The sequence below is a fragment of the Passer domesticus genome, chromosome 2, assembly GCF_036417665.1.
Source record: "Passer domesticus isolate bPasDom1 chromosome 2, bPasDom1.hap1, whole genome shotgun sequence".
NCBI classification, from domain to species: Eukaryota; Metazoa; Chordata; class Aves; order Passeriformes; family Passeridae; genus Passer; species Passer domesticus.
Window position 1 is genome coordinate 87,875,954 of NC_087475.1, and position 26,575 is coordinate 87,902,528.

At 46.5% G+C, this 26,575-nt stretch overlaps 1 protein-coding gene across 2 annotated transcripts; it reads left to right on the plus strand.

Annotated features, from left to right (window-relative positions):
• Nucleotides 1-12,817: 12,817 nt before the first annotated feature.
• Nucleotides 12,818-25,909, plus strand: MFAP5 (microfibril associated protein 5). 2 transcript variants are annotated; one of them, XM_064409854.1, is made up of 9 exons: nucleotides 12,818-13,609; nucleotides 13,988-14,050; nucleotides 16,718-16,765; nucleotides 17,626-17,652; nucleotides 19,894-19,956; nucleotides 20,708-20,743; nucleotides 21,472-21,559; nucleotides 22,247-22,320; nucleotides 22,906-25,909. In XM_064409854.1, exons 1-9 carry the CDS (start codon nucleotides 13,333-13,335, stop codon nucleotides 23,022-23,024), a joined length of 795 nt encoding a protein of 264 aa, XP_064265924.1. In that variant the 5' UTR covers nucleotides 12,818-13,332; the 3' UTR covers nucleotides 23,025-25,909. The 2 variants fall into 2 exon arrangements, with proteins under 2 accessions (XP_064265924.1, XP_064265925.1); XM_064409855.1 differs by having other exon boundaries at nucleotides 12,832-13,609; nucleotides 19,894-19,929.
• Nucleotides 25,910-26,575: the final 666 nt, after the last annotated feature.

The window sequence follows — 26,575 nt, forward strand, 5'->3', positions numbered from 1 at the left end:
CCGGGCTTGGCACGCGCGGGGCAGGCACGGGGCAGCGCGAGGGCGGCGGCGCCGGGATGCCTCGGACCGGACCGGGCCGAACTGGACTGGACGGGGCCGAACCGGATCGGCCCGAACCGAACTGAGCTCGTGAGCGGCGGCACCACCGCTGAGGTAGCTGAGGCCACTCCTGTCTAACGGCTGCGGCCTCCCGCAGAATGGGTCAGGTTGGAAGGGACCACAGTGATCATCTGGTCCAATCTGCCTGCTCCAGCGGGCCATCCCAGAGCACGTGGCACAGGATTGCGTCCAGACAGTTCTCAAATATCACCAGTGAGATACTTCTCAAATATTTCCAGTGAGGGAGACTCCACAACCTTTCTGAGCAATCTATGCCAGTGCTTGGTACCTGCACAGCAAAGAAGTTCTTCCTCATATTCAGGTGGAACTTCCAGAGCATCAGTTTCTGCCCATTGCCTCATGACCTAGTGGTTGGCACCATCAAGCAGAGCCTAGCTCCATGCCCTTGAAATCCCCCCTTTAATTGCTTATAGACATTGCTTAGGTCACCCCCTCATCTTGAGGCTGAACAGGCCCCACTCTCTCAGCCTTTCCTTGCAAGAGAGCTGCTCTAGTGCCCCCATCATCCTCATTCCCTCCCTGACCTGCTCCAGGAGCTTCATGTCTCTCCTTACAGAGGATCACAGGCTGGATGCTGCACTCCCAATGCAGCCTCACTAAGGCCAAGTAGAGGGGCAGGATCAGATCCCATGGCCTGCTGACAAAGCTCTTCCTCGTGCTTTTCCTCACACCCACTCCCGCCCTTCTCCCCTGCCCCAGACTGGGCTTCGGTCCAGCTCCTACTGCTCTGGCAGACCCCAGCCCAGGTCCTGCCATACCCACCCGGCTTCTCCTGCAGCCCCACCTTCCAACCCTGGCTGCCCACTGGTACAGGCACCAGGCCACTGCCACAGGTGACCGGCCCCAGCACAGCCCAGGCAGCTGCGCTGTCTGGCAGCACAGCAAAACATAGAACACCTGTTGTGCGTGTCGCTGCTGCTGTTGGCATGTGGTGTGCAAAGCCAGAACCCTTGTACTTTGTGTGACAGGTAAAGGTGTGACAGAACCACAGAATCAATTTGGTTGGAAAAGACCTCTGAGATCACCAAGTCCAACCTATGACCGAACACCACCATGGCAGTAGACCATGGCACTGAGTGCCACATCCAGTCTTTCCTTGAACACCCCCAGGAGCAGTGACTCTACCACCTCCCTGGGCAGATCTTTCCAATATCTAATTACACTTTCAATGAAGAAATTCTTCCTAATGTCCAACCTAAACCACCCCTGGCACAGCTTAAGCCTATGTCCTCTCACCTTATATCCTGTGACATGTGCCCCATGCCACACATCATACAGCATCATGTGCCTGACATGCCCAGCCTGTAGCCAGGGCTGCACCAACCCTTGCTGCTGTCACATCTCTAAAATAATAACTGCTGGCAGCAAACAAATCTGACACATCCCCTTTATCAACTGACACACCTTGTTGATCAGTTTCTGTGGCACACCTACTCAGTTTCCTTGGTACCACACCCTTTTCATTCACTATATTGTGTCAGCTGCATATTTCACATTTTCCTCTGTGAACTTCACCCAACTTTCAGAACCTCTAGACCCAACACACACACTGCACACCAGGGGAACAACACGTGTGTTCCTCAATAACCTGTGTTGCACTCCCAGCTTTGCAAATATGGGGTACAGCCACTGGTCATTCCCAAACCATCCTACCACAAATGTTCCCATTCAACCTGCTTTCTTCTACCTCTTCAGCATGTGGCAGTTCTCTCCTACCCATCTTAATTCTCTCACCTGAACGCCAATTTGTTCATTTTGTTCTACAAAGATCTGGGTCCTGCTCTGGAAACCTCACATGTGAGGCAGGTCTTCTGAAAACTATTTACTTAATGAGTGTGAGGCAAGGCTACCTCACAGATGATGTCAGAGGCCAAAATCCCTATTTAGCAGACATCATCCAATGCTCTCCTCTCTGCTTGGGTTGCTTGCCAAGACTTCTGGCTTTTCACAGCTGCAAGCCAGAAACCACTTCCAAATTCAGGTTCCCCTCCTTCTGACTCTGTACAACAGTATAAGGAAAAAGATACTATCACCCACTTCAAAGCCAACTTGAAAGCACAACTTGAGAGCAGGAGGCAATCGTAGGCAAGTACCAGCAGAGTAAACCAGTAATAGATATTAGATATAGATAAAGAACACCAAAATGCTAGATGGCATTTTTGTTGTTTTGACAGTAACAAAATACTACTTTCTTTGACAGAATTACTACACTCTAAGCCTTCTAGAACAGAGTTCCCATGTGCATGAAGTTTGCACGTTCAAAAGTTGTAATTTCAGGCTGTGAAGTGCACGGGGTTTGTTTACACAGAGAATTTGCTAACAAAGAGCTACTGTGGTATCACTGCTCTGCTGAAGATTGTGCAACAACTGCACATTGCCAGCATACACACATATTTCAGAGTAAGAGTTGCATGCTGGTTTTAAGACAGCATAAAGCAAAGAGGAAAGGAAAATGTCTGCATTAGGATTTATATAACTACAGTGACACAGTAATAGCAGAAATTTTTTTTAATATATCAATAAGCAGCCAAGTGGTAAGGCAGGTGCCTCTGCTGCTCAAACACAGTTAGCAGTTTGTGGAAAGAGGAGAATTGCACAGTTGGGGAATTCAGGAATGTAGATTTTTGGCCATACAAATGCATGTTTAGTTATAAGACATCTGAGAGGAAGTAATTCTACAAGTACAGGAAAAATACTCATCATGGTAACAGTAAGATATTTGATCTCAAACCATTTGTGATACTTCAGCTGGGTGTTACAATTATCAGTAATAATTTATTCTTCCAACTACCACTTACCTCCATAGCGCTCTCACATGCAAAAATGTAGCTCTGTATCCTTTTAATTACTGTTTGTTGAGCTGCTGGAATTGTAGTATGTTGAGTTTTGTCACAGTTTGGATACCCTATATCTTTAGAACAATTTCCTATCATCTAGAAAATTAAGTTAGTTTGGAATGAGTCATAAGAGTCTTTTGCCCTTTCTTGCAGAGGTAGAACAGAAGAAAGGGTTAATTTATTACTTAGGATGTGCCAACCTAGGATGTGCCTATTGCTGCAGAAGCTTTTCTTTTTTTTTTTTTTTTCTTTTTTTTTTTTTTTTTGGCCGGTGAAGGCAAGGTCTCTCCTGTTATCTCTCCTGTTATCCATAAATCTATTCTCAGGACAAAATTCTTACTATTTTATTGTGCAAGAACGATATTGGACAGTGCCCCCAGTGTCAATGCTCCAGAATACCAAACTTCACCCTTTAGTGAAGAATTATAATTGTAGTATCAACAAGGAATGGATGCCTCTGAACACTAACAAATCCTGGCACCTTTCTCTTGAGATTTTTCCCATGTACTCTGTAATGCATAATGTAAGGACTGGTCCAAAGCCTTAATGTATGCAAAATCTGATTTCACGGTTGATTCCATGAAACATCTTTTATCACTGAGTTCACTACAACTGCAAACCAGCTGTTTAGTCCTGAAGCCAAAGCCTGCAGGATATTATCCCATTATTCACATTGTAAAGTTTCATATACTGTCTCTGGTTGGGTGTGTGACCTTGTGATGCAACAAAGATGGAAAGTCCAGCCTGCAAATGTTGCTAAGCCTAATTATACTCATTTTCCTGTGTGCTGACTGTGTGCTCCCCTGTGTCTTCAGTAGCTACTCATTTGGTCAGCTAAGTCTCAAGCGATGTTTCTGCTTCCCACTTGGATGGCTGAATGGTAAAAAAAAAAAATATTTATAAGGCAAGGTATAGGCCTGTGTTCACACATGAATGCTTGGATTCACATATGACACAGATGGTCCAGTGAAGGGAAACAACTTCTGGCCTGTGTTTCAACAGGAAAATGGCCGTATCATTCTTGTTTCATACCGTGTAAAATGAGGACTATGCCAAATGGTGCAAAATCATCTTTAATTTCATACAACCCCAGCTTCTTATTGGTTCTGCTGTTATACTAATTGCTGTTCTGAATTAACTACTGTAAGATAGCAGAAAATGGAGAAACTACTGCGAACACAAAGGACTCGCAGCTAAGGGGACCTGCAGAAAGTTCCAGGTTTCACTAAGCCCCACACCATGCCCTCCAGAATGTGACACCCCAGCTTGCAGGTGGGTCTGTCGCCCGTGTTCCTGACTCCAAGTGGTTCATCACACCAAACCCACCCATGTCTCTGCATAAACACCGTCCATTGCCCTACACATACGGCCTTCCCATGCCAGAGGTGGCCCTTCTCCCCACGTACAGCTCCATGCCCTGCTGCCCGTGGCACCGAGTGCCGAGCTGCTCCTCTGCTCCCACGTTCGGGTGGGCATCAGCCCGGTGGGGACTGCCCGCGGCTGCTGCCGGCACGGACACACCGAGCGGCAGCAGAGGGCTCGGGGGGGGGAGGCTGCGGCTCCAGCGGGAGGGTCCAGCCCCAGGCTCGGCCCCGCTGCCCACCCGCACCCGAGCGCGCATCCGCATCCTTCTTGCCCGTGTGCGGGCGCGGGAGAGCGAGGCGCTGTGGGCAGCGGTGGCGGCGCTGGTGGCGGCGGTGCCGAGGAGCCCAGCCCTGCCCATGGCAGTCGGCGGCGACGGCGAGGTCTCTGCCGCCGGGCTGGCTGCCAGCGCCGCCGTCCTGCCAGCGGCAGCGCGGGCCGGGCTCGGGAGTGCCCCGGGGCGGGGAGCGGCGTGGGGGCAGAGGGGCTGGGGCAGCGCGGGTGATGCTGCCCGGGTAGCGGCGTTCGGGGACCTCTGAACCCCTGCTGGGATGGACGGGCGGACGGTGCCGAACGCACTGGCAAGGGAAGGGCGCCACTGCCCGTTTTCTATGCCAGGCAGTGGGAAGGGAGCCAGCAGGCTACTGTGGGGGGAAATAATTATTTTGCTGTAAATACTGGGACTAAATAATAGTGGTGTCCACATGTGGAATAGAAGGAATGGGAACCCCCTTCTTCACAGCATTTGAGACGAGTCTCAGGCTCAGGGTACAATTGTGACAGAAGAAAAGGGCTTGCAGGGGCATTGAAGGACCTTTCCTGACAGACAGCAACCGTTTGGGGACATAAGGGAGGAGTGCATGCATCTCATTGAATAGGTAACTTTGGAGAAGGTCAGAGGCTTCTGTTATCCTTATTCTAGGCACAGTTTGAGGACTGAGAGACACAAAGAAGCCCAGGCGGGCATAGTTGCACACAGAAACAAAGGGAACGATGAATAGCAGCTGGCAAGTTTCAAAGACTGGTATATAACCAGCAGCTCCCACTTCCACAAGACAGGAGTGCATTTCTCCCAACTGATTTGCAGTTCTGCTGCAGGGAAATAGAGAATGGTACTGAGGAGCTGGACAGAAGGATGAATGCACTTTCGATGGAAACACTCATTTGAAAGGAAAACACTGTGTCTGTATCTCTCTTCTCCCAGTCCATGTCGTCTGCCTGGCCCCTTCTCCAGCTGTTTTTCCCAGTCTGCATTTTTTCCTTTACCATTTTGAGAAAGTTCCTGCCTGCCTCAGCCTTTGTTTCCTGGTCCTTTACCTCTTTTTGACTCCTGTTTTGCCCTTTTCTGTCTCCTTCTCCATTGTCTTTTGATGAATGCTGTTGCAGTGATGACTTTGGATTTCAGTGCCTGTTGGGAAGGATCTGATGCAACCACAGGATGGCTATATCTCGCAGGCACTTTGCTGCATTAAGTCTGATAAACATCTGCCCTCCAAGCTAAAGAGCTTCAGGCAGCAGGTTAAATGTCCTCGAGTTTATCCCAGTCGTGTTAGTGTTTTCCTCCTGTGTCCGGCAGTTCTGTCAGCAGAGCTGATGAGAGCTGGCAATCTGGGGGGTTTTTCTCTCACTCGTGGGGAGCGGTTTCTTCATTTTCCTTCATCTAACTGGTGCCCCCTCTCGCAGCTAGCAAGGGCGCTTACACACCCCGCTCCGCTTGCCTGCCTTGAGCCCATGGAGCTGATTAGGGGCGGGCGCCTTCCTCTCCAGTTCTGGTCTCCCCTCGCAGGGTCCGGCGCCATGATGGGAGCAGTGCTCGGGAGGCTCCCTGCAGTGCCAGGGGACCCTTCCCCTTCCCTTCTCCTGCGCCAGGTGCTGAGGGAGGAGGGGCACAGAGGTGCCTCGCAGGGAGGCCAAAACTAGGTCAGTGTAGCTGGAAACCGCAGCTGGTGCACTGCGATGGGGGGCGGAGAGCCAGCTGTAGCCGGAGGGGGATGAGTGAATGGCGAGAGGAGGATGAGTGGATGGCGGGAGGGGGAAGGGTCTCCCCGCGAAGTTGTAGGGCGGGACAGCGGTCTCCGGGCTGCTCGCATGGCTGCCGGCACCCCCGCCCCGCTCCCCATCCTCCCCAGCCCCGCGCTCCCGGTTCCCGCCGCAGGGCGCCCGCCGAGCCCCTTCCCTTCCCAGCGCTGCGCCTGCGAGGGGGCAGGGGAGAGGGAGAGGGAGAGGGAGAGGAAGGGAGGGATGAAGGTAGTGCTGGAAATGGAGACATGGAGGAAAAATCTGGGCAATGAATGAGGAACAGATGGAGAAATGTATATAAAAAAATAAGAAGAAGAGAGAAGAAGAGAAGCGTGAAAAGCAACAAACAATGACAACTCATGTTTCAGCAGCACTTGCAATTGGTTCATTGGGGAGGAGGTCATCTGCATTCCTCACAGTGCCCAGGCAAAAGGACGAATCACCCTTGCCAAAATCCACAGGGCAATGAAGCCGCTGCAGCCAGACGCTGCAAGCTCCATCACCAGTAGCTTCGGCCGCACAGATGTACCTCGCTACTGCCCAGAGGTCATCCTGTTACCACCCTTCGGAGTGCAATGAAAGCCCATTTCAGCACAGTTTGCAGCACGCTTTGTTTGACCTTTTGAGTGTTTCTACATCAACACTGCCTCCTCTGTTACCGCTCCAAAGAAATCCAGATTGCCAGAGTTGTGTCCTTTTGTCATTGATGTACGACCAAAGCCTTATTTTCTCTAGCTCCGACTTTCTCTCCTCCTCCCTTTCCTTGTGTCATTTCCATTTTCCCCGCCTGTCTCCCCTGCTGCCCAGTGCCAGCCTTGCCCCCACTGCCTTGTGCCTCCATCATTCCTGGGTTCACCAATCTGATCGGAGCCGTGCTGCCTGCAGAAACGCACGCTCTCCCAGCCATGCCCTCCCCATCCTCGTTTTCCAATCCCCCCTTCCTCTCTCCTCATCAGCCCCGTTACATCCTTCCTAGCCTGACGCTGGCCGCGAGTCTCCTCCCTCCTTCCCTCCCTCTCTCTTTCCCTTCCTTCCTCATCCCTCCCCCTCCTCTCCCTGCAGTGCTTCCCAGCCCTCGCTGCAGTGCAATCCATCACTCCCAGCAAGGTCCTCACACCAGGGGAGGGGGAAGTCTGACTCCCTGTGAGGCAAGGGTGGGTGGGCAGGGAGTGCAACTATCTCCTCCTTTGCTAGGAAGTGAGAAAAGCTCCCAGAATACAGACCCTTCTGGAATTGAGACCTCCCATCTGCTTCCAGCTATTTTATTTATTCCTTTACTTATTTCGTCTCTTTGTTTTCAAAGAAAAATATGTTTCTGCCAACATTCCAGTGAGGGCGACTGAAAGGAAACCAAGGAGACAGAGAGAACGCCAGAGTCAGAAAAGCTCGTTCAGATAGAAGAACTGGGAGACAGCACTGGAAGGGGAGGGAAAAAGAAGAAAAAATTAGAGAAGGAGAGAAAAGAAAGAAAGAAAGAAAGAAAGAAAGAAAGAAAGAAAGAAAGAAAGAAAGAAAGAAAGAAAGAAAGAAAGAAAGAAAGAAAGAAAGAAAGAAAGAAAGAAAGAAAGAAAGAAAGAAAGAAAGAAAGAAAGAAAGAAAGAAAGAAAGAAAGAAAGGCATATACAGAATCAGAGGAACAAATGCAGAAATGGGGGGGGGGGGGAATATTAGATGCAGGAAAAAGAAAACATAGCAAAAAAACTCCCAAAGAATGAAATTTGAGAGAAACCTGAGATGGCAGACATAGCAAGAAAACTCAAGGAGTAAAAAATAAATAGCCAGAGGAGCCTTGCTAAAGAGGTTAGACTGATATGATTAAATAACACTTATATTTTAACAAACATAGTGGGCTTTGATTTGAAAGCAAATATTCTATACAGCTGCATGCAAATAAAATTACTTTTTTTTTATTCTAAGAAAAATAACATAATGGGTAAATAGTTGAAGGTTTTTTTCGTAAGAGGATGCGTATCAGTGCAGTTGCATTAATTGACACATTCAAGAAATTATTAGAATAGTGACAAAGTAGATTTTTCAGCTACCAGTGTTGCCCTTTTACAGGCATGTTGTGAAGGTGCTGTTGATGTTGATATATAGAATGGTCTACATTTGTTGCTTTTCTCATCTCTTTAAAGCTAAGGTGAGCTAACGCAATGCAGGCCTTTTACATGTACACATTTCACATCAGGACAGATTTTCATTAACACTGCTTGCCTTGACATCAGTCTGCCATTGAAGAGAATAGTGACTACGCCTGGGAAAGGTCAGGTGACCTGGTTGAAGTCAGCAGTACCTACAGGAAACATAGTGATTTATATCAATGTGGTTGCAGTAATGTCCAAAATCTTTGGGCAGATTCCTGTAATGTCAACTGTAGAATAAAACATAAATGAATATTTAAGTCAGACTTTACAGTCCCTGTGAAGTTATAGGAAATGGAGGAATGCAAACCTGAAAGCGGTGCTTCCTAATTTCCCCACAACGTAAACCCTCATCAATCTGTTGGCTCACATATAACATCATTTGTATTTCTTCTACTCAGTACACCTTGCTCTTCTCTCTTAAATCCTTGCAGAAGCAGGCTGAGTGCTGTCAATGCTGACACAGAGAAGGACTTCAACAAGACAAGGACTTCAAGTTTGAATATTTTGGATGTGGCCAGTTTTAAAAAAGGCTTTGACAACAGATCTTTCATAAACATTACAAAATTTAAAGCAAATGGCTTTTAAAGTTGACAGCTTTGCCCCCTTCACCAATGATGTTTAAAAGTTTACAGGGTATGCTATTTGAAAATATAGTTAATATAGTTTTGCTGGCTTTGGACTGTTAGGTAGACAAAACCACTAAAATCTGTTCCACCATGCAGGACTACTAAATGACAATAAAACTGTACAAGAGGCTGGACTTTAAGTAAGACAGATACTGTATTGTTTGGAAAGCTCAGCTGTGACTTGATCTGTGCCAGAGCAGCTCTGTGAACCTGTCTGTGTTGGTGTAAGACACAGCTCTACTTCTAAGTCACAGCAGTGACTTCTTCAGCCAGCTCTGGTTACTGCTCCAGGGCACGATTGCTGTGCTGCAACAGGAGGATTAATCCAGCTGGCTTTGCTCCAGGGTTTGTGATGTCCAGAAGAGATGGGAGAAAGGGAGGGAGAATCCATCGTGTCCTTGTTGGTGTTTTGCTTGTGTCTGCAGCCTCATCTGTATATAAGATTGCACCAGTTGGATTAAATATGGTGTTTCTATGTGCTCCAGAGTCTGTATGGACACACACAACTGAGCCTGCAGGAGGGATTTGTATGTTTGTTAAGCTTAAAGTGTTATGCATCCCCTGAGAGAACAGTTTTGGAAAAATTTCCCTGAGAAAAGCCGTATTTGAGCTCAGCTCTGTGGAGAAAGGAGAGGGTGGAGGAACAGATGAAACAGCCAGGAAGAATTGACCCTGAGACAGTACAAAGGATCAGAAAGGAAGGATCTTTATGATAGTAAGAACTACAGAAAGAGCAGAGAAGGAAATCCCAAAGCACAACCAGTGAAGAAGGAAGGCCCTGACAACTCACCATAACCACCTTGGCCATGAGAAGCCTGAAGCACAGGGCCAACTCAACCAACCAAAGAGCTTACTGATTTCCTCTTCTTGTGCTCAATTCTTCACAATGCTGAACGGATTTCAAAGACCTGAGCCAGTATTAATTAGAGTTTCATGGACTACCTTAGTGTATTTTGTGACTGCAAGACTGCCTGCCTCCTAAGCACTGCCTTATTGATTTGGAAATGCAGGGATGAAGAATTCCTTACTTTTGTAGATGGGACAACAGAAAACATGACTGAGTAAAATAGAGACAAATTGTGTGTCTAGGCTCCTGTACTTGGCAATATTCACTCTTCTGCAATATGATGAAGATGTGAAGCTCCAAAAATTGGGAATAGATGGATCTGGCCTTTAACTCATGTCCCTTCCCACTGATGACCTCAGCAACACCAGTATGGTGCAACTGCAGTATGGTGTCAGACCTCAGGTATTAAAGGAGCCCATCAGCAGTGGGGTCCCAAGAAAATTTCAGCCCCAATTCACGTGACTACTAGAGCTGCATTATTGACATGATGCATTTACAGATCTCACAGCAGTTCATTAATTTCTTATTACTCGGATTAACTTAATGCCCTGTTACCATGAGGATATGTGAAGGCCAGGGAAACAAAGAGGAAAGGTAAAAGTCTCCAAGACCTTTGCAAATAGCATGCCCCAGGACCACTTAAACTGTCTGTTCAGATACAACAGTCTACAGGGTGAAACGCACCAGGAGATTTTCATTTCCAGGAAGGCTGATTTTGTATCTCATCCAGAATATGCTACCATTACTACAGCATCCCAGACAAACATAATGGGATCAGTACCAACTGGAAAGGAAGATAAGTTTTGCTGAATCACTGTCACTGTATCTGATCGTAGGTAAACACCTACGGGCCCTGGCTCAGCCCTTGAGGGAATATATGTATGGAAGTGTTTCCTCTATGAGTCAGCCATGCCATTTGCCATGGCAAACAGTTCTTTTTTGAACAGTTCTTCCCCCACATTGTGGCACTGCTACCTTTTAAACTTTTAGAAGAAAGAGTGCTTTACCTTGAGTCACCAGCTGTAGATGTCGCCTAAGGTACCCTGTGATGGAGGACAGCAGCATGCAAAGCAGAAAACAGCACCATGAGTGAGAGGCGAACATGCAGAAGTATGTGAAGTATTCATCTCTCCCAGCCATGAAGGGCATCCATCAATCTTTGTCAATGTCATGATTATTTTATAGCACAAGAAAAACAACTTGAACAGTTGCTAATCCAGTAGGCAGAAAAACAGGAGAGAGCTAAGAGGAGATGCTTCATACGAGAGGAAGGCCTGCAGATGCAAGGCCACATCTCTTGGAGAATGTGCTTGGATTGCGAGAGAAAAAAGGGGCGTTCGCATGCCGGTGTGCTGCGGCTCCCTCCGGCGTCCACCGCGAGCAAGAACAGCAGGACACCTCCAGCGATTTCTCTGCGGCTTGTCTGGTATGTAAAACACCGAACAGCTTCCCAGCCAGCAGTTCCATCACCAGCAGCATCGCCCCATCCGCACCAAGCTCTCCAAATTGAGGGGTTCTGCTAGCACAAGGGATCCACCCCCACCAAGCAGCTGAGGGAGAATGTCTTCCAGTTTGAGAGAAAAATTTAAAGCTCAAAAGCAATCAGCACAAACCTCACCCACTACTGGCTGTGGATGCTGTGCTCTGTGGGAGATGGTGGTACATCAACACATTAGTAGACAAAAACATTTGGAATCAATGAAAATTTCCAAATAAATGTGTTGAAGACTTACCAGGCCTTCAGGATGTTTTTGTTACCCTCTTAAGCAGGAGCAGCTCAAATGACAACACAGAGGCACAGAGAAAAACAAAAGCCAAACCAAGGTGTGTGGAAAATTGTCCAAACATACTGCTGTCTGGACTTCCAAACAAAAAGCCAAGGATCTGAGAGGATTCCTCAAACTGTTGTGTAGTTATAACTTCCATCACATCCTTCTGTTTGTTTAATGACCTCTTGAGCATTTCCAATGGACTCAGTTTTAGCGAGTCCCTGAAAGTGGGAATGGTGGTGTCTTGCTCCAGTAAAACAGAAGAATGGTGGTTGGGTTCAGAGGGCTGCCCTGATGAGCAGGGAGATGCTTCACTTTCCCCAGCCCCTCTGCACCTCTTCTGGTATGGTCCACCACTCGTACATCCTCCAGGAGTCTTGGGAGGACCACAAATAAGAAGGAACAGTCGTTTTCCTCTTAAGCTCTGCCAAAAACAATGTTCAGCCACTCTCAGGTAAGAAGTGGTGGCTTCAGTTGTGTCATGTGTGGGCAACGTGGGTCTCACGTGGCAGGGAGGACATAGTGAGCATTTCCTTAGTAACTGTTATAAGGCATTGTAGGATTTTATTTTCAGTTTGCAATTAGTTGAGAACAAATGGGGTTACCAAGCTACCAGGATGAGCCTTAGGGGACACAGCTTTTCCTTATAAGATTTCTGTCTTTCATTGCTATATGAAGTAGGGAGTTGGGATCACTTCCTAGCCTTCTCCTTGGCTCCAGGACTGAGATTGTGTCTTGAAGCTCATCCAGTGCCTCCTCAAACCCAGCAGAGCTGTTAGAGAAGCAGTAAAGGGAAAAGAAGGCAATGAAAGCAACAAGAGGATGTCGGATCCCGGGGCTATTGGAGGAAGAGTTAGGGGAAAGTGGCTATTCCAGTGGGACTTGTGGGGCTTGCACCTCCATCAATCATAAAACACACCGTGCTTGGAGGCACAGGGGAGTCAGGAGGATGGCAGTGAAGGTCAGGTCTCATTCATCATCTTCCTTCTCAGTTTGTGTCCTCTTTATATATATACATATATATATATATATATATTTTTTTTTTTTTTTTTTTTTTTTTAATTGCCTGCCTTTCTCAGGCCAGCACGGCGGTGGCGCTGCAGGACGGTCCCCGTGGCCGGTACCTGTTCCCGTTCCTTGGTTCCTTGTGCTCCCTGCCCGCCACCAGCCTAGTCCAGCGGGAAGCCCAGTCCCTCCATCCCGCCGGGAAGCGCCAGCGAGGCGGCGGGGTGCTGTGACCGCTGTCGCTGCCCGCCCATATCCCGCCATCCTGCCATCCTCCTGCCGGCCCGTGTGCCCGCCAGCCCCGGCCCCGCTCGGCGCCGCAGGGCGCGTCCTGCGGGAGAACGGGATGCGGGCCCTGCGGTGTCCCTGTGCCACAGGCAGCCAGGGAAACGGGGAGGAGGAACGGAGCGCTGGGGTGCGGACTGGCGGCAGCTGAGACGGGAAACGTGGCTAGAGGTAGCGGCCTGAGGAGAAGCCGGGCTGCATACAAGGGCAGGACGAAACGGGACACCAGTGTGCAACGCAGACTCAAGAATCCATCCCTGGTGCTGGGCCATCCTGGGGGAATGGGAGGAGCCCTTTCGGAGGACAATAAACTCTGGAATGAGGGTGTGGGCTGCTGCTCCTCGCTCCCCCCCTCATTCCACATGCATGATGATACCATATCCCTCCATTTCGCTGGCTTCTTGGGTTTTGGGTTTTTTTTGGTTTGTTTTTTTTTTTTTCCTCTATTCCCAGAAATTGTATTTTGAAGACAACGAAAAGGAGAACGTGTTCTGGGTGTGGCTGCATGTGATTTACCCAATAGCCAAAGTGGGGGGGAGCCGAAGGGGAAAAACAGAGAGTCTGCTGCTGAAGGGAGTGGAAGCTGAGGGCTGCAGTAAGTGATGGGAACCCTGTCTTTTCTTTCAGTGCTCCTCGAAATAACTGAAAAGTAGAAGAGAATGGAGGGAGAGAACGTGGGGGAAACTCTTCATTGCATGCTGATGGTGTGTGTGGTGACATCTAAATGGGAAAAGAGATGGGGACTGGAGAAAGGAGGTGGAAAAGAGGAACAAAGCAGGTGGTGTTATAAGTTCAGTCCAGAATGTTTCAGAAATACCTGGAAAACTGGCCACATGATGAGGGAGAGGGGAAGGGAGGCTGGGAAGACCAAATGGTCTTGAGAGGAAAATGGGTACAACAAGCAAAGTTCCTGAGGTGTAGGGGAGGGTATATCAGTTCCTGCCTTAGCTTTCCTCTGTTCTCCACTCCACAGGGATGAAGACTTCTGGAACCTGTATACTGTTTTGTGTCTTAACGCTCTTCTTGTCCCCAGCTGGTGAGTCCTTATGCCCCGGGGAAGGATTTTTTCCCCATCTGGGCCCCATGGAGTTTCCTACACAGAATAATGTGCAATGATCTAAGGACAAAGATATGTGAAGGGGTAGTGAAGGGGGAAGGACTGAACAGGAAAGGCAAGGTGGATATAGGATTGTAAGGAGAAAATTAGGAACTGGAAACAGTTTCCCATCTGTGACGCTCTCTAGTAAGTACTGGGAGTCACAGGAGACAGAGGTCCACAGCTTCTACTGCAGGTATGTTATAGTAGGCAAAACATCCTGTTCAAGCTGAGAAGGAGGGTTAGGTGTGCTTTGTGCTTACTGCTGTACCACCTGTGTAAGCATGATCTGCACGGCATTTCCCAGAGCTCTCCAAAATTCGTTCTGTCACAGTTGTGACACGTTTGCTGTCACTAGTAGTTCCTTCTGGAATGACCTCATTCCAAGCCACTCAGCTGCTGGAAGGTTTTGTAGTATTTGTACAGCTGTTTTGAGAAACCTCACCTCTGTAGTTCAGACCATTTTCTGCTTTTGGTAGTGGTGGTTGTTGTTATTCTGTTTTGTGTCTCCATTACTTTGTTTGCTTGGAGATACTTTGACAAAAATTCCGATCAAATTTGTTTTTTTAAAACAAAGCCCAACAACAACAAAAAAGAATAAAACAAGAGGGCAGCATCAGACATTATAGTCAGAAGACTCAGGACAGATAGTGAAAGATTAATTTCAGTGAATGGACAAAGCTTTGTCCAGGAAAGACTGTATGTATCAATTTCAAACTAGGTTATTCCAATACCCTCCTTGATCCTCCCCTCATGCTGAATCCTGATTCTGTTCCAAATAGCACTTTTTCCTTTAAAGGTGCACAATAAACAATGTCATATTTATGACTGTGAAGCAGGGAGGTGAGGCATCCAAGACATGAGCTTATAGGTGGACTACAATTTGAAAGAGGAAAAAAAAAGGCCGTGGTTTTTATGCATGAAGGAAGCCTGAAAGGAATATTTCTTACTTTTGAGTATTTTGCTTTAGCGCTTCTCTTTGTGTTTGTTTGTTTTAACTTGGAAAATAACAGGAATCACCAGCTGGTGTCTCATTGTTTCTTTTGATTTTGGGTAAGATACAGATTTGGTGAGTTAAGGTTGCCGTTGCCATTCTAGATCTCAAGGATAAATTTACTGCAGCTTGGATAAGTCCAGTTGTTTAAAAGGCTTATATATGGGGTACCATAGTAATTATAAATTGAAGTGATTGAAGGTGGGATAAGAGAATCACCCTTTTTGTGTCCTTGCCTTGTATGCAGAGATTTCACTTCGCTTATGTCCTTTTGTTTTAGAATTGGACTGGTTTTCTATTCAGCCCCTAGGGGAAAAAAAGATTCATAACAGCTGACTTTTCAAAGTTAGAAAAGGGGGAGGAGCCACCCTATCTTTTCTACACCTCTCTTCAAATCCAGCGCTGGCTTCTGCAATGGTTTCAGGATTTTCATCCTTTCTTATGCATCAGTAAGAAATGAGAAAGTGCTCAACACCGTTTTCTTCCCTACTTGTTACAATTAAGAGATTAGCCAGAACAGGGGAAGTTTTGGGCTGTATCAAATTGTGTACTTAAGTTATTATGCATGTCTGACTCTCCCTGGGTTAATCGCCAGCAGCTGGCAGCTGGGTGGGGAACAGAATATCAGGGTCCAGCAACTCCTGTAATGCTGTAGAGCAGGATTATGTAGGGGTCCCAAGAGACCCTCTGCGGCCTGCAAGTAACTGCCCTTGGAATGTGGAAGAACTATGACAAAAACTCCAGACCTGACAGTTTTTACCCACACAGTGCTCCCACTAAGAGCAGAAAGCTGCAGGCTGAGGTCGCAGGACATAACGGGATGTACTGATTGTTGGGCTGGTCATGCACACATCCCTGCAGTGCCCCAGATCACTGCCTTTTTCCTGACAACTCCTTCCTTCATTCCACCCCAGTTATGCAGACATTTCCCTCGTCTGTGGCTAGCAGGAAATATTTTCCTATTCCTGGCTGCTGTAAGGAAGCTGCTCTGTCACTCTTTATATTTAAACAAACAAACAGTCTAGCCCAGCTTCAATTTCTTTCATGTAGCATGCACAGCCAAGCCTTCATCGTTCCCCTTCTCCAGTTCATCCAAAGGCTGAGAAGGGAAAAGATTCTTTGCTCTGTGCTCCATACCCAGGCTGAATGATTTGCCTAAGGAGCTACAAAACCTGCAGTCTGCTTTTTACTGTACCAATGACTCAATCCGTGCCGCCAAGCGAATAATTTCCATGACTCAGTTTCCTCTTTTATAAAATAGAGATAGGGATTTTGCTCAGCCTCCAAAGCAGGGAGGCCACATGGATTTTTTTATTTTCCCCAAAATGCATCAAAAGAGGTTTCAGAAGGGCAAAGTCTGGAGGTATTTACTAACTTGTCCCTGTGTCTAGCCATTGCCCCTGGTGGAAGCAGCAGGGATAGGATCAGGACCTGCTGTATCCACGAGCCTTTAAACAGCAAATGCAGCCAGCAGTGGAGGCTGAGGCTGAGTAGACAGCATTTCTCCCTTCAACAGAGGGCAGTGGTGTCTCTGGATAAACATTAAAATTTCACAAAGCCTGCAGACTATGAAAATCTGTCTTTCGTCATGCCCCTCTCTTCTTCTCTTGCAGACTGGTTTCCATGGATGGTCAATGGGCAAGAACTGGAAAGTGCAACTGGTAAGTATTACAGGCATGTTAATGTGCTGAAGATTGCTCATGTGACCCAGCTGTCCTGTGGAGTTACAGCCTGTTTATTAGAAAATACTGTTCTGTGTTTCTTTGCCTCTAACATTGTGAGCTTACCTTTCAGTGAAGATTAAACAAGCTCTCCAAGACAACCTGCTAAGTTTTACATGCTCTTTACAAATAATTCTCAAGTGCAGGGGTCCTGAACACTTAGCTGAAGGGTACAAAGTTATGTTCACAGTCAAGGGTTGTAGGAGGTCCACAAAAGCTGGTACGTCTTCAACCATGAGATGCTTGGGGAACTCTACTGGTACTCAGAAAAATCCTAAAGGAAATGGTGCACAAATGGCATGGTGCTTTAGTGAGGCCATTGGGAAAGAATAGTGACTGATCTTCTTACTGGCTGTATTGTTGAGGGTGAATTGATTTATCCTTCTGGACCTTAATCCATTTTTGCCACATGGTAAGATAAAATGAATGTACATTTACTTCATGCTTCAGCACCCAAAAGGACCACAAGGGCTTGCCTTTTCTTCAAACCTCAAGTCCCAGGCTAAGCCTGGAGATGTCTCCCAGCTATGATCCTCTGATATGCAATATCTGCAGTTTCCCTCATATCAACTATGAGGGTTGATACAATATGTGCACAAAGAAATCCAATCCCAGCCACCAGAAAGGGGAGTGGATACAGATGGGTTGAGGGTACTGTGTTTGATTATGTATTTGCTGGTTGGATTCCACTGTCTCATGAACTTATGATGGCAGAAGAGGTAATTCAATCTGGCTCTGGCTGGCTGTGTAAGGGACCATAAAGTAAAGAAAAGCTTTTTCAAGGATATTCTCTTTTCCAGGTGGAGTTACCCCTGACAGCAGCTCTGGTAAGCTCCAATCTCTTGGCATCTTCATGCTTCTTTTTCCCTTTTCACCACTGCTGCCTACACAGTTGCAGAAATTACCCATTATGCCCAGAAACTCCTCGTCCCACTTCTGATGTGCAGCAATGTTCTTCCAGCACTTATGGCTGTCTGGCAGTCCTTTTTGTGCTCCACCCAGGGAGATGAATTTAGGGTGACTTAATGGTCTGTTGTCCAAGGAAATACTAATCTCACTTCATGTAACAAGACTCCCTGAAGATGTTTCCATTGAAGGAAGCCATGAAATTTAAAGCTCACACATCCTTGGTTTCCAGAGAAGGTGGCAGGAACAAACAGACTAAATGATGAGGGTGAGAAATTGGACAGGTTCAAATTGGGACACAGGCTGTGTGTGTGTGCCTGCTGACGGGTAGCAGACGTGCTTCAGTTCTCAGGAGACAGAGGTGCCAAAAATCCCCTGAAAGTAGCAGCGCAAACCCTGAGCATTGTTGGAGTGGGGAAGTGGAAATTCTGTTCTTTCAGTACTGTCTGCCCCACCGTGCCTGCGGCTGTGTCACAGGGGAGCAGCAAAATGTCTGAGAAGGGAAGGGTAGATGGAGGACTTGGAAGATGAGCACTTAGAGCTCATCCTTAGAGAGGGGAGACGGCCCCAGGAGAAGGACACAGAGCTGATGGAAGTATAGGCAATTCCAACAATGGGCAATGGAAGAAAAGAGAGGCTCAAGAAGGGGCCTACCCACTTTTTCCAACCCCACTCTTAGTTCAAATCTGTCACCGCTGGCCTTGGGAATGGTTTGTCTCTCTGCTGGAGCAGTCTCCCAAACATATCCCTCTGACAGTGGTAAAGACCAGGCAGGACAGGGAGAGGGAGAACACTTGTGGTCAATGCTATGGGTCAGAGAGAGGCAACTATGCATGGCTGTTTCTGGGGAGTGTGATCTGAGTGTATGGGAACTCATCTGAGAGTGGTGTCTTGTTCTCTAGAACACCAGCTCCACAGTTTGTCCTCTGCCCTGACTCTGCTCATCAGCTGGCTGCAGTATTTGTTGTGGGTCAGACTGCCATGAGACTGAGTCAAGAGGCCAGCTGGAAACCTAATTAGGATAATTGAAAACTGCAGATGAGTCGAGGGGCCAAGAAGGAATATAATTAAGATAGTAAAAGACTGTATATTTTAGTTAAGATCTTAAATAAGTTAAAGAGTTAAGTTATAAATGTGGCTAGCAAGAATCACGTACTCTAGTTAAAGTGTGGCAAAGATATCCAGAAGTAAAGCTAGGAGTGACAGGGGATAGATAGAGTATTATAGAAGGGCAGAAACCATAAAAATAACTGACCTCTAAGAATAATCAAACAAGAGAGACTTGGACTGTGACCAGCAGGTCAAAAAGTCCTGCCAACTGGACATAGGTGAGAGTTCACCATGAGGAAGACGCCTTTCTTCTTCCCATATGCCACTCACTTCTTTCAAAATCCCACTGACCCAATTAAGAGGATACAATTGCCCAGCCATAATAGATATTCAGCTAATTATAATATGAAAACAGGCAGGTAATGATTATGTATCAGGCATCCATAGAAACCACGTGAATATATAAACCTTTCTTAGATAAATAAAGAGCAGGAGTCTGTGAGTTCTCCTCTCACATACCTTTAGAAATTATTCCACATGTAATAAATATCCTTCTTTTCAACTTTAATTCGTTGAAGAGTCACTTTTCTGTGCTTCAAGACAACAGTGCAAGAGGAAACTGGAAGCACAATATTGTATCAACAAGATGTATGATCTTTGTGGTTGGGATGGGAGGTGGAAGCAGCTGTGTTCAGCGTATGAGGCCTGACAGTCTGTAGGAAGGTAGATAGAACTTAGTGCCCAGACCAAACTGGTGGTGACTGACCTACATCTAAAGGTTAAAAGACTAAAAGTGAAGCCTTTACAGCAAACTTGGGCTTCAAAATGCTTACTATTGAGGGGTCAAGCAAAACTCTTCACAAAGGATGTGCCATTGGGATCCATTTTTGCCCTCCAGCATCCTATCAGCTCTAGCACACCCAGCATATTTGCAGGGAAAGCCTGCAGGTACTCTGGCAAATCAGATAATAAAAACAGCACAATCAGCATTGCCTATGAACCAGATGTGAGATGGCTACTAGTCAGAACTGGTAAACCATCAGCAGAAAACTGGCAGGAGGGAAGAGACTGTAAGCTCAAATTAAGATCTTCCAGTACATCTCTTTTTCCAGGTGCAGCTGCTACACCACCTGTGCTTCTTCCTCCTGGTGAGTTTATTCTCAGTTTGCAGCCACGTATTGTAGACCCTCCTTCCCTCTCCTCACACAGTCCCTTACACACCTGGAATCCTGCCTTCTCTGAGTGCCTCTAAACCCCACACTCAAAAGATTCATTCTCTTTAACACATGTTTTGTCTAGTCTTCTGGCTAACACTATGGCATCTGAGCAGAAGCAGAAGTCCTCTGTAATTGCTCATAAGAACTTGCACCTGGCAGTCAGTTCTCTGACTTCCTTTCCAGTTTGTTACTGGGTAAATTATAAAATGTACTGATTTGCTGTGGTACAGAGGGGTTACTTTATGAGAGGGAGTGACAAATCAACCTCTTTTTGACCCCTTGTCATGGACATTAAAGAGCCAGTGGTGTTGGGATGCTGTTTCTTGAAGGTGTATGTCACTGTTCCTTATGAAGGGCAGTCACAAAGTCCTTCACCTCTTGACTGAATAAAGGGTGATCACAGCAGCTAAAGAAATTTACTTGACCTTTTAACTCAGAATGTCCTTACAGTGTAATTTTGAACAGTAGTGGTAATGCTTTATGGGAAAGCTTAAGCAAATTTTTAGCGTTGTTGACTGCATAGCTGGCATTAGACTCACATCAGATTTGTACCTTATGGTTTCACATCAGTAACAATAAAATATTTTTCCACATTAGAAGTTACAGTGGAAGGCTCTTGAAGGAGTTTTCCAGATATTTGTTTTGATTAAGCTGATTTCTAGGAAGAAATCATGGTAACTAACTAACTTTACTACCCTCTGTCTTCCAGTTCAGTCTGACAGTGAAACCACAACGTCTTCATCAGGTGTGTTTTAAGTTTGCTGCCTGCACCCCCTCCCAGACCCATTTTCACCCACCCTATTAGCTCTCCAGTGAGGTTCTGGCTGGGCACAGAGCTCTGTCTCCTGCAAAATTGCTTGAAGTTGGTCCTTGAGTTAGAAGTACTGGAGAGTGATGGTAGTGGAAGCTGAAGCCTTCTCCTGGATGGCATGCCTTGGAAGGCAGGAGCTGGCAGATCAGCAGACCAGATACAATGGATCAATAATATGTCAGTGGCAATGGCCAAGACTTGGCATTTCAGAACAATGTGCAAGAAAATCCATTATAGTTAGTTACAGGGTTGGTTGTTCAGAAAAGAAAGGAATTAGATTTGTGTCCTGAAATGTGATAATTGCACATCTATTAGAAACTCATGTCTTAAATATGCAACTAAAATTTACATTTTGTTTATATGTGTCTGTCCCCTTTACAACATGTGCCTTCTGTATTCTGGGTGTCCAGTGGGCTTGGTTTGACTTTCACTCAACTTTCCCTTCCTTTGTCTTGCAAAGCAAGGGGGTTAGAAACAACTAAAACTATTTTCCTCTTCTCTAAACCAGCCCCATCTCTCACATGAGAGTGACAATGGAGGCTGGGGTCCTTCCCTAGAAGCCTGGAGGACTGTACCTAGTGATTAGGTTATATCTGTGCCTGAATGAGTGCACCTGGCCATGATGCTGGGTTGCACCTCCGTGTCTGTTTGTGTGTTCTCAGACTGCCGTGAGGAAAAGTTCCCTTGCACGCGCCTCTACTCTGTTCACAAGCCAGTAAAGCAGTGTATCAGCTACCTCTGTGTCACAAGGTAAGAAACCAGCAGTCCCTAAGAAAAGCACTAGAAACTGCCCAGAAATGGTAAGTCCGGTTCAGCAATTGTTCCCTTTGAAGACTAGAGGTTTTCTCTGGGAGCCTATTGGTGAGATGAATCCTATCCCCAGAGTGTCCTTTTAGGGTAATTATTTTAACAGCACAATGGCTTCAGTCTGTGCAGCACTAAGGAGCTGTAATGTGCCCATATTGTAATCAAACAATGTTTTAAATGGGCAAATAATGATAAGACAAGGGGGAATGGTTTTAAACTGAAAGAAGAGAGATTTAGATTTCTTGTCAGGAAGAAATTCTTTACTCCGAGGGCGGGGATGCACTGGTACAGATTGCCCAGGGAAGTTGCCAATGTTCCATCTTTAGGAGTGTTCAAGTCAAAGTCCTTGAGCAACCTGATCCAGTGGGTGACATTCTTGCTCAAGGAAGTGAGTTTGGAACTAGGTGATCTTCAAGGTCCCTTCCAACCCAAGCCTTTCTATGGTTCTAAGATTTCATGAAGCCGTTGCAAAGATTCCTTTGCTATTGAGTGGCCTTATTCTTGGCAAAGAAATCATAAAAATTTAGGATTTGCCTGCTCACTAGTGAATATACATGTTTATTCCCTGTTCCCCTTTTTGGTTTCTTTGTGTCACTGTGCTTTCTGCTGCCGATCCCGGTGATCCCACAGTGTGCGTCGTATGTACGTAATAAACAAGGAGGTGTGCACTCGCATTGTCTGCAAGGAGAACGAGGTCATGCAAGGTGAGTGCTATCACAGGCTAGCTAGAAGGATAGCTGCAGCCATCTGATAGAGTTTCCAGGCTAACTAGTTGGCTTAGACCCTGATCCACATGCGGTATCTTCCCTGGACTTTGGAAGAGCTCTGATGCAATGCAGTCTTGGACACAATACTCATGCCATGATAAAAAAACTGGGAAGTAGATATTGTGCTATTAAAAAATATGATAGCTCTCTATTCCTCGATCTTGATCATGGTCTAGTAGTCCCAGACACACCCTTACTCAAAGTTGTACTCCTTTGAGGTTAAAGAGTAAATATCACTATTTCTGTTCATGAATAGAAGCAGGATCCAGTCTAGATTTTTTTATGCAATCTTTGTTGCAGCAAATTCAAGTGGTTTTAATATGTGATGTACATGAATAAAGCCAGAAGGAAATTCATAAAAGCTTAAGGACTTGCTTTGCTTGACTCATGTATATGAGAATTGAGCAGTTTCAACAGTTTCTGTAGATGCAGTGAAGGATGTACCTGTAACTATTCTGCTGGTGAAGAATTTGAAGGAAGCTTTGATTATCTGTCAGCCTGTGTGTGTCTGCTTGTCTTCAGATGAGATCTGTCGCCAGCTGGCTGGCCTTCCTCCTCGACGTCTCCGCCGCTCCGGGCAGCCCCTGCCTCTCCCTTGCAGACAACTCCTGGAGCAGCAGCGCAGGCCTGGTGCTCTGTGAGCTACCAACATAGGAGAGGAAAAGGAAGAGAGAGAAGAGAAGTCATCATCCACTACCTACAGTCCAAGACAAGTGCTTCTTGTTTGCTATTCCCCCATTATTTCCTTGCTTCTATGCCACCTTTTACATCTTCTTCTTCAGGTGCTGCAGGGCACAGAGTACCCTCTCTACCAATCTGTCATGGTAGCTGTTGTCATCTTTATAATCTGTTACTGAGGATAGGGGACTCTCCCCTCTTTTCTCTCACACTCTGCCTGGCAGGCTGTGAGCTGCTCATTTCCCAGAGGTCCTTATAAATGTGCTGCACCTTCTCTTGCTTTGCCCCTGGAGAGAGCCAGAAATGGGGACAGGATGAAGTCCTCCCCAATGGTACAGATGCCTTAAGCCGCATCTCACCTCACCTTCATGCCCTGGGACTCCTGCCCTAGATTCCTTGCCTGGCATCAGCATGAGCTCAGATGTGGTTGGTCAGCCTGAGCCTCTCTGATTCTCCCAAGCCACCAAGTTTGTTGTGTGATAGCACATTCTCCTCCTTGTGTCTGCTGGCCTCAGGGAAGTGGTAGAATTGGGAGATGAGCTGTCCTGAACCCAAGGCACCCTTTCCTGGGTGGCAACAGGTAATTTATAACTACCTCTGGGAAGTTTTTGTCTCAAGCCCATTGCCTCCCTCACACACATTTCCTACCAAAAGGAAAAAAGTCTGGATTTAGTATGGCATTATATTTTTCTCAGAAAGATTATGTTGGATCAGAGTGCTGCCTCTTCTACTCCTCCTCCTCTCCTCTCCTCTCCTCTCCTCTCCTCTCCTCTCCTCTCCTCTCCTCTCCTCTCCTCTCCTCTCCTCTCCTCTCCTCTCCTCTCCTCTCCTCTCCTCTCCTCTCCTCTCCTCTCCTCTCCTCTCCTCTCCTCTCCTCTCCTCTCCTCTCCTCTCCTCTCCTCTCCTCTCCTCTCCGTTCTTGTTCCTCCCTTCCCACTGAAGACATCTCTTGATGCCCATTCCCGGCAAATTTCAGGGAGCAGTAATTACAGCTGCCTCCACTCCTAAGCCCAAGAAAGCCCATGAAGAACCTGTATGACCTGACATTACTGAGAACTTGCAATGAATTATCTTGTCTTGGTGTCTTGGTCTGGCTACCTCCACACTCTCCAGTTGCTGTGCCTGCTTTCAATCTCCAGTTGAGTTCCTACCTCCTGACCTGGAAGCTCCTGCACAAAGCAGGAAGAAGGTGCAAATTGGAATCAGATGTGGGAGCACAATCATTATCTGGGATTGCTGTTTACCTGGGACCTGGGATTTTCCTGCAGAATCTCTGACTGTGCTGACCTGCACAAAGCCAGGTGCTGATGGGGAAGGTAAACCTATCTGCAGGTATAAGTGCTTGTACAGGCCAGCCTGGGCAGAAGAATTCACTGTGGCAGTACTGGATGCCTGGTCTGCTCAAGGACTTTGTTTTCTAGGTATATGGAGAACATTTCCAGGTATATGGGCAGTTTTTGTGATGAGACCAGGTAGGGTAAGTGGGGAAGAGTAGTCTGAATTGTATTAATCACTCCATGTGACTCTTAGTGGCACAATTCTGTGGGGCACCAGAGGATTAGCAAGACCAAGGACCTCTCTGTTATTCCCAAGTAACTGAAGGCCAGTTTGCTAGATTTGGCATTCACTCCCCTCACATCGTCTGCTGAACCCTTCAGTCTTGCAGGAGCACTGCCCTGTTGCACAGAGCCAGGCTCACATAGTATTGGGGACAGTTTGCTGCACAGAGGCAGATGTCCCAGAAAAAGAGCAGAAGCAATTAGTGTAGGAACATCTCACCAGGACCTGCATTTCTGCTGTATGCAGCAAGATGCTGGTCGCATCCTCTGTGTGGGGGATATAACCCTGTGCAGACAGATTCCATATAACGTCAAAATTAGCCCTAGATGGGCTAAATCTCTCTATATTTATCCAGTGTACAGGAGAAAGAATTCCAAATCATGCAATGACTAGAATTTTATCCCACATACAGGAGCACTGCACTGCTACTCAGAGGATGATGCTCCTCTGGAGTACTCCAGGCTCATGAGACTAGGAATGAAGGAGGGATTTCTTTGTACTGAGAGGGTGCACATTTCTGTGGAGAGGAGGGTACTGAGAGCTTGATCTCAAAAACATTCAAGCCACTGGCCACCACTGGCTTCCATGCCACAGGGATACCTGTGAAAATTGCCTGTGTGGAGGAAGGTAGGATGGAGATGGATCTTGGAAATTGGAACTGGGTCAAGTCTGCTCTCTGTATTTAGAGGTGAATATTCATCACTATAGATACATAACTGGGTAACATAGCTACTGTACAACATATAGGAATTTAACTTTCATACAGGTTGGGAAGTGGTTAGAAACCTTTCTGTTGCTTGCTTTCAGCAGGGACAGGAAGAGGTGCTCCTGTCCAGGAGAACACTGTTTTAATGCTAAAGTTTATATAGTTCATATTAAAAAAAAAATATTTCCTGTTATTCTTGGCAACTCTCATGTGTTTGGGTTTATTTGTCCCTTGCTGTATTTCCTCCAGATTTGTGGGGAGACTTGATTCCAGATCAAATCTATCATCTGGAACATTTTACTCCCTACTAGCCTAGTCCTCTGCTGTCACCCTCCTCTCACTCATGAATCACAGGTCTTCCTGGGAACTCTTTTTTTTTTTTTCCTAGAGAAACATAACATTTTCTCCAGTACTTTTTACCATGGATACCTGTGCTAGATTTTCCTGACAATTGTTAGCTGCTGAACACAGAGATAAATCCTCCCAGCCCATGAAATTTGGGCAGAGGACACATCTTTTTCTGTGCACATTCCATGACTTTAATTAACATCTCCAAATAAAATGGCAAGATGACTGAAATAAGGGAAAAGCTGTAATAAATATCACATAAGCAGAGAAGAACTTGTTCACTACAACCATTTAGCTCAATAATGGGAATATCTGAGAGACCACATTAAAAATTACACATCTATGTCAAAAGGATTAGGAAAATTTCCTTTTCATTGATTTTCTGACTTTTTCATAGTTTCATCCGGCATTGACTGTACATCATATTTTGGTTGAAAAGGTGAAGCACTCAGACGTGGGGGACTCTGAGCAGTATCTTCATGTGCAAGCAGTCAAGTCTGCATTTAGATGGTATTTCTAGAACAAAAGTGGCTGTGGGCCAAATTACCCATTAAGGTGCCTCTGAGAGTGCCCCATAGATCTTCAGGACTAAACCACACAATGCAGATTACTGCACAACACTCTCCTCTACTCCCTTTCCTGGCTGAAGCTGTGGTGTCCTGGTCTTGGACTGCTGTAGTGGGTACAGCCTCAGCCCCAGTGGCTGGAGACACTGCTCCCACCCACACAGGCCAAACCTTCTCTGTCTCATAAACTCACCCTTTGCAGTGCTCCTGCACTGGCACTTTCCCCTGGCTGTGTGAGCCAAGCACAACGTATGCCGTCAACTGTTTGTAATTCAGCTTATTCTTCCTTTTCCCTTACACTAGAGTCAGCCCACACTTCATTGGCACTTGTCCC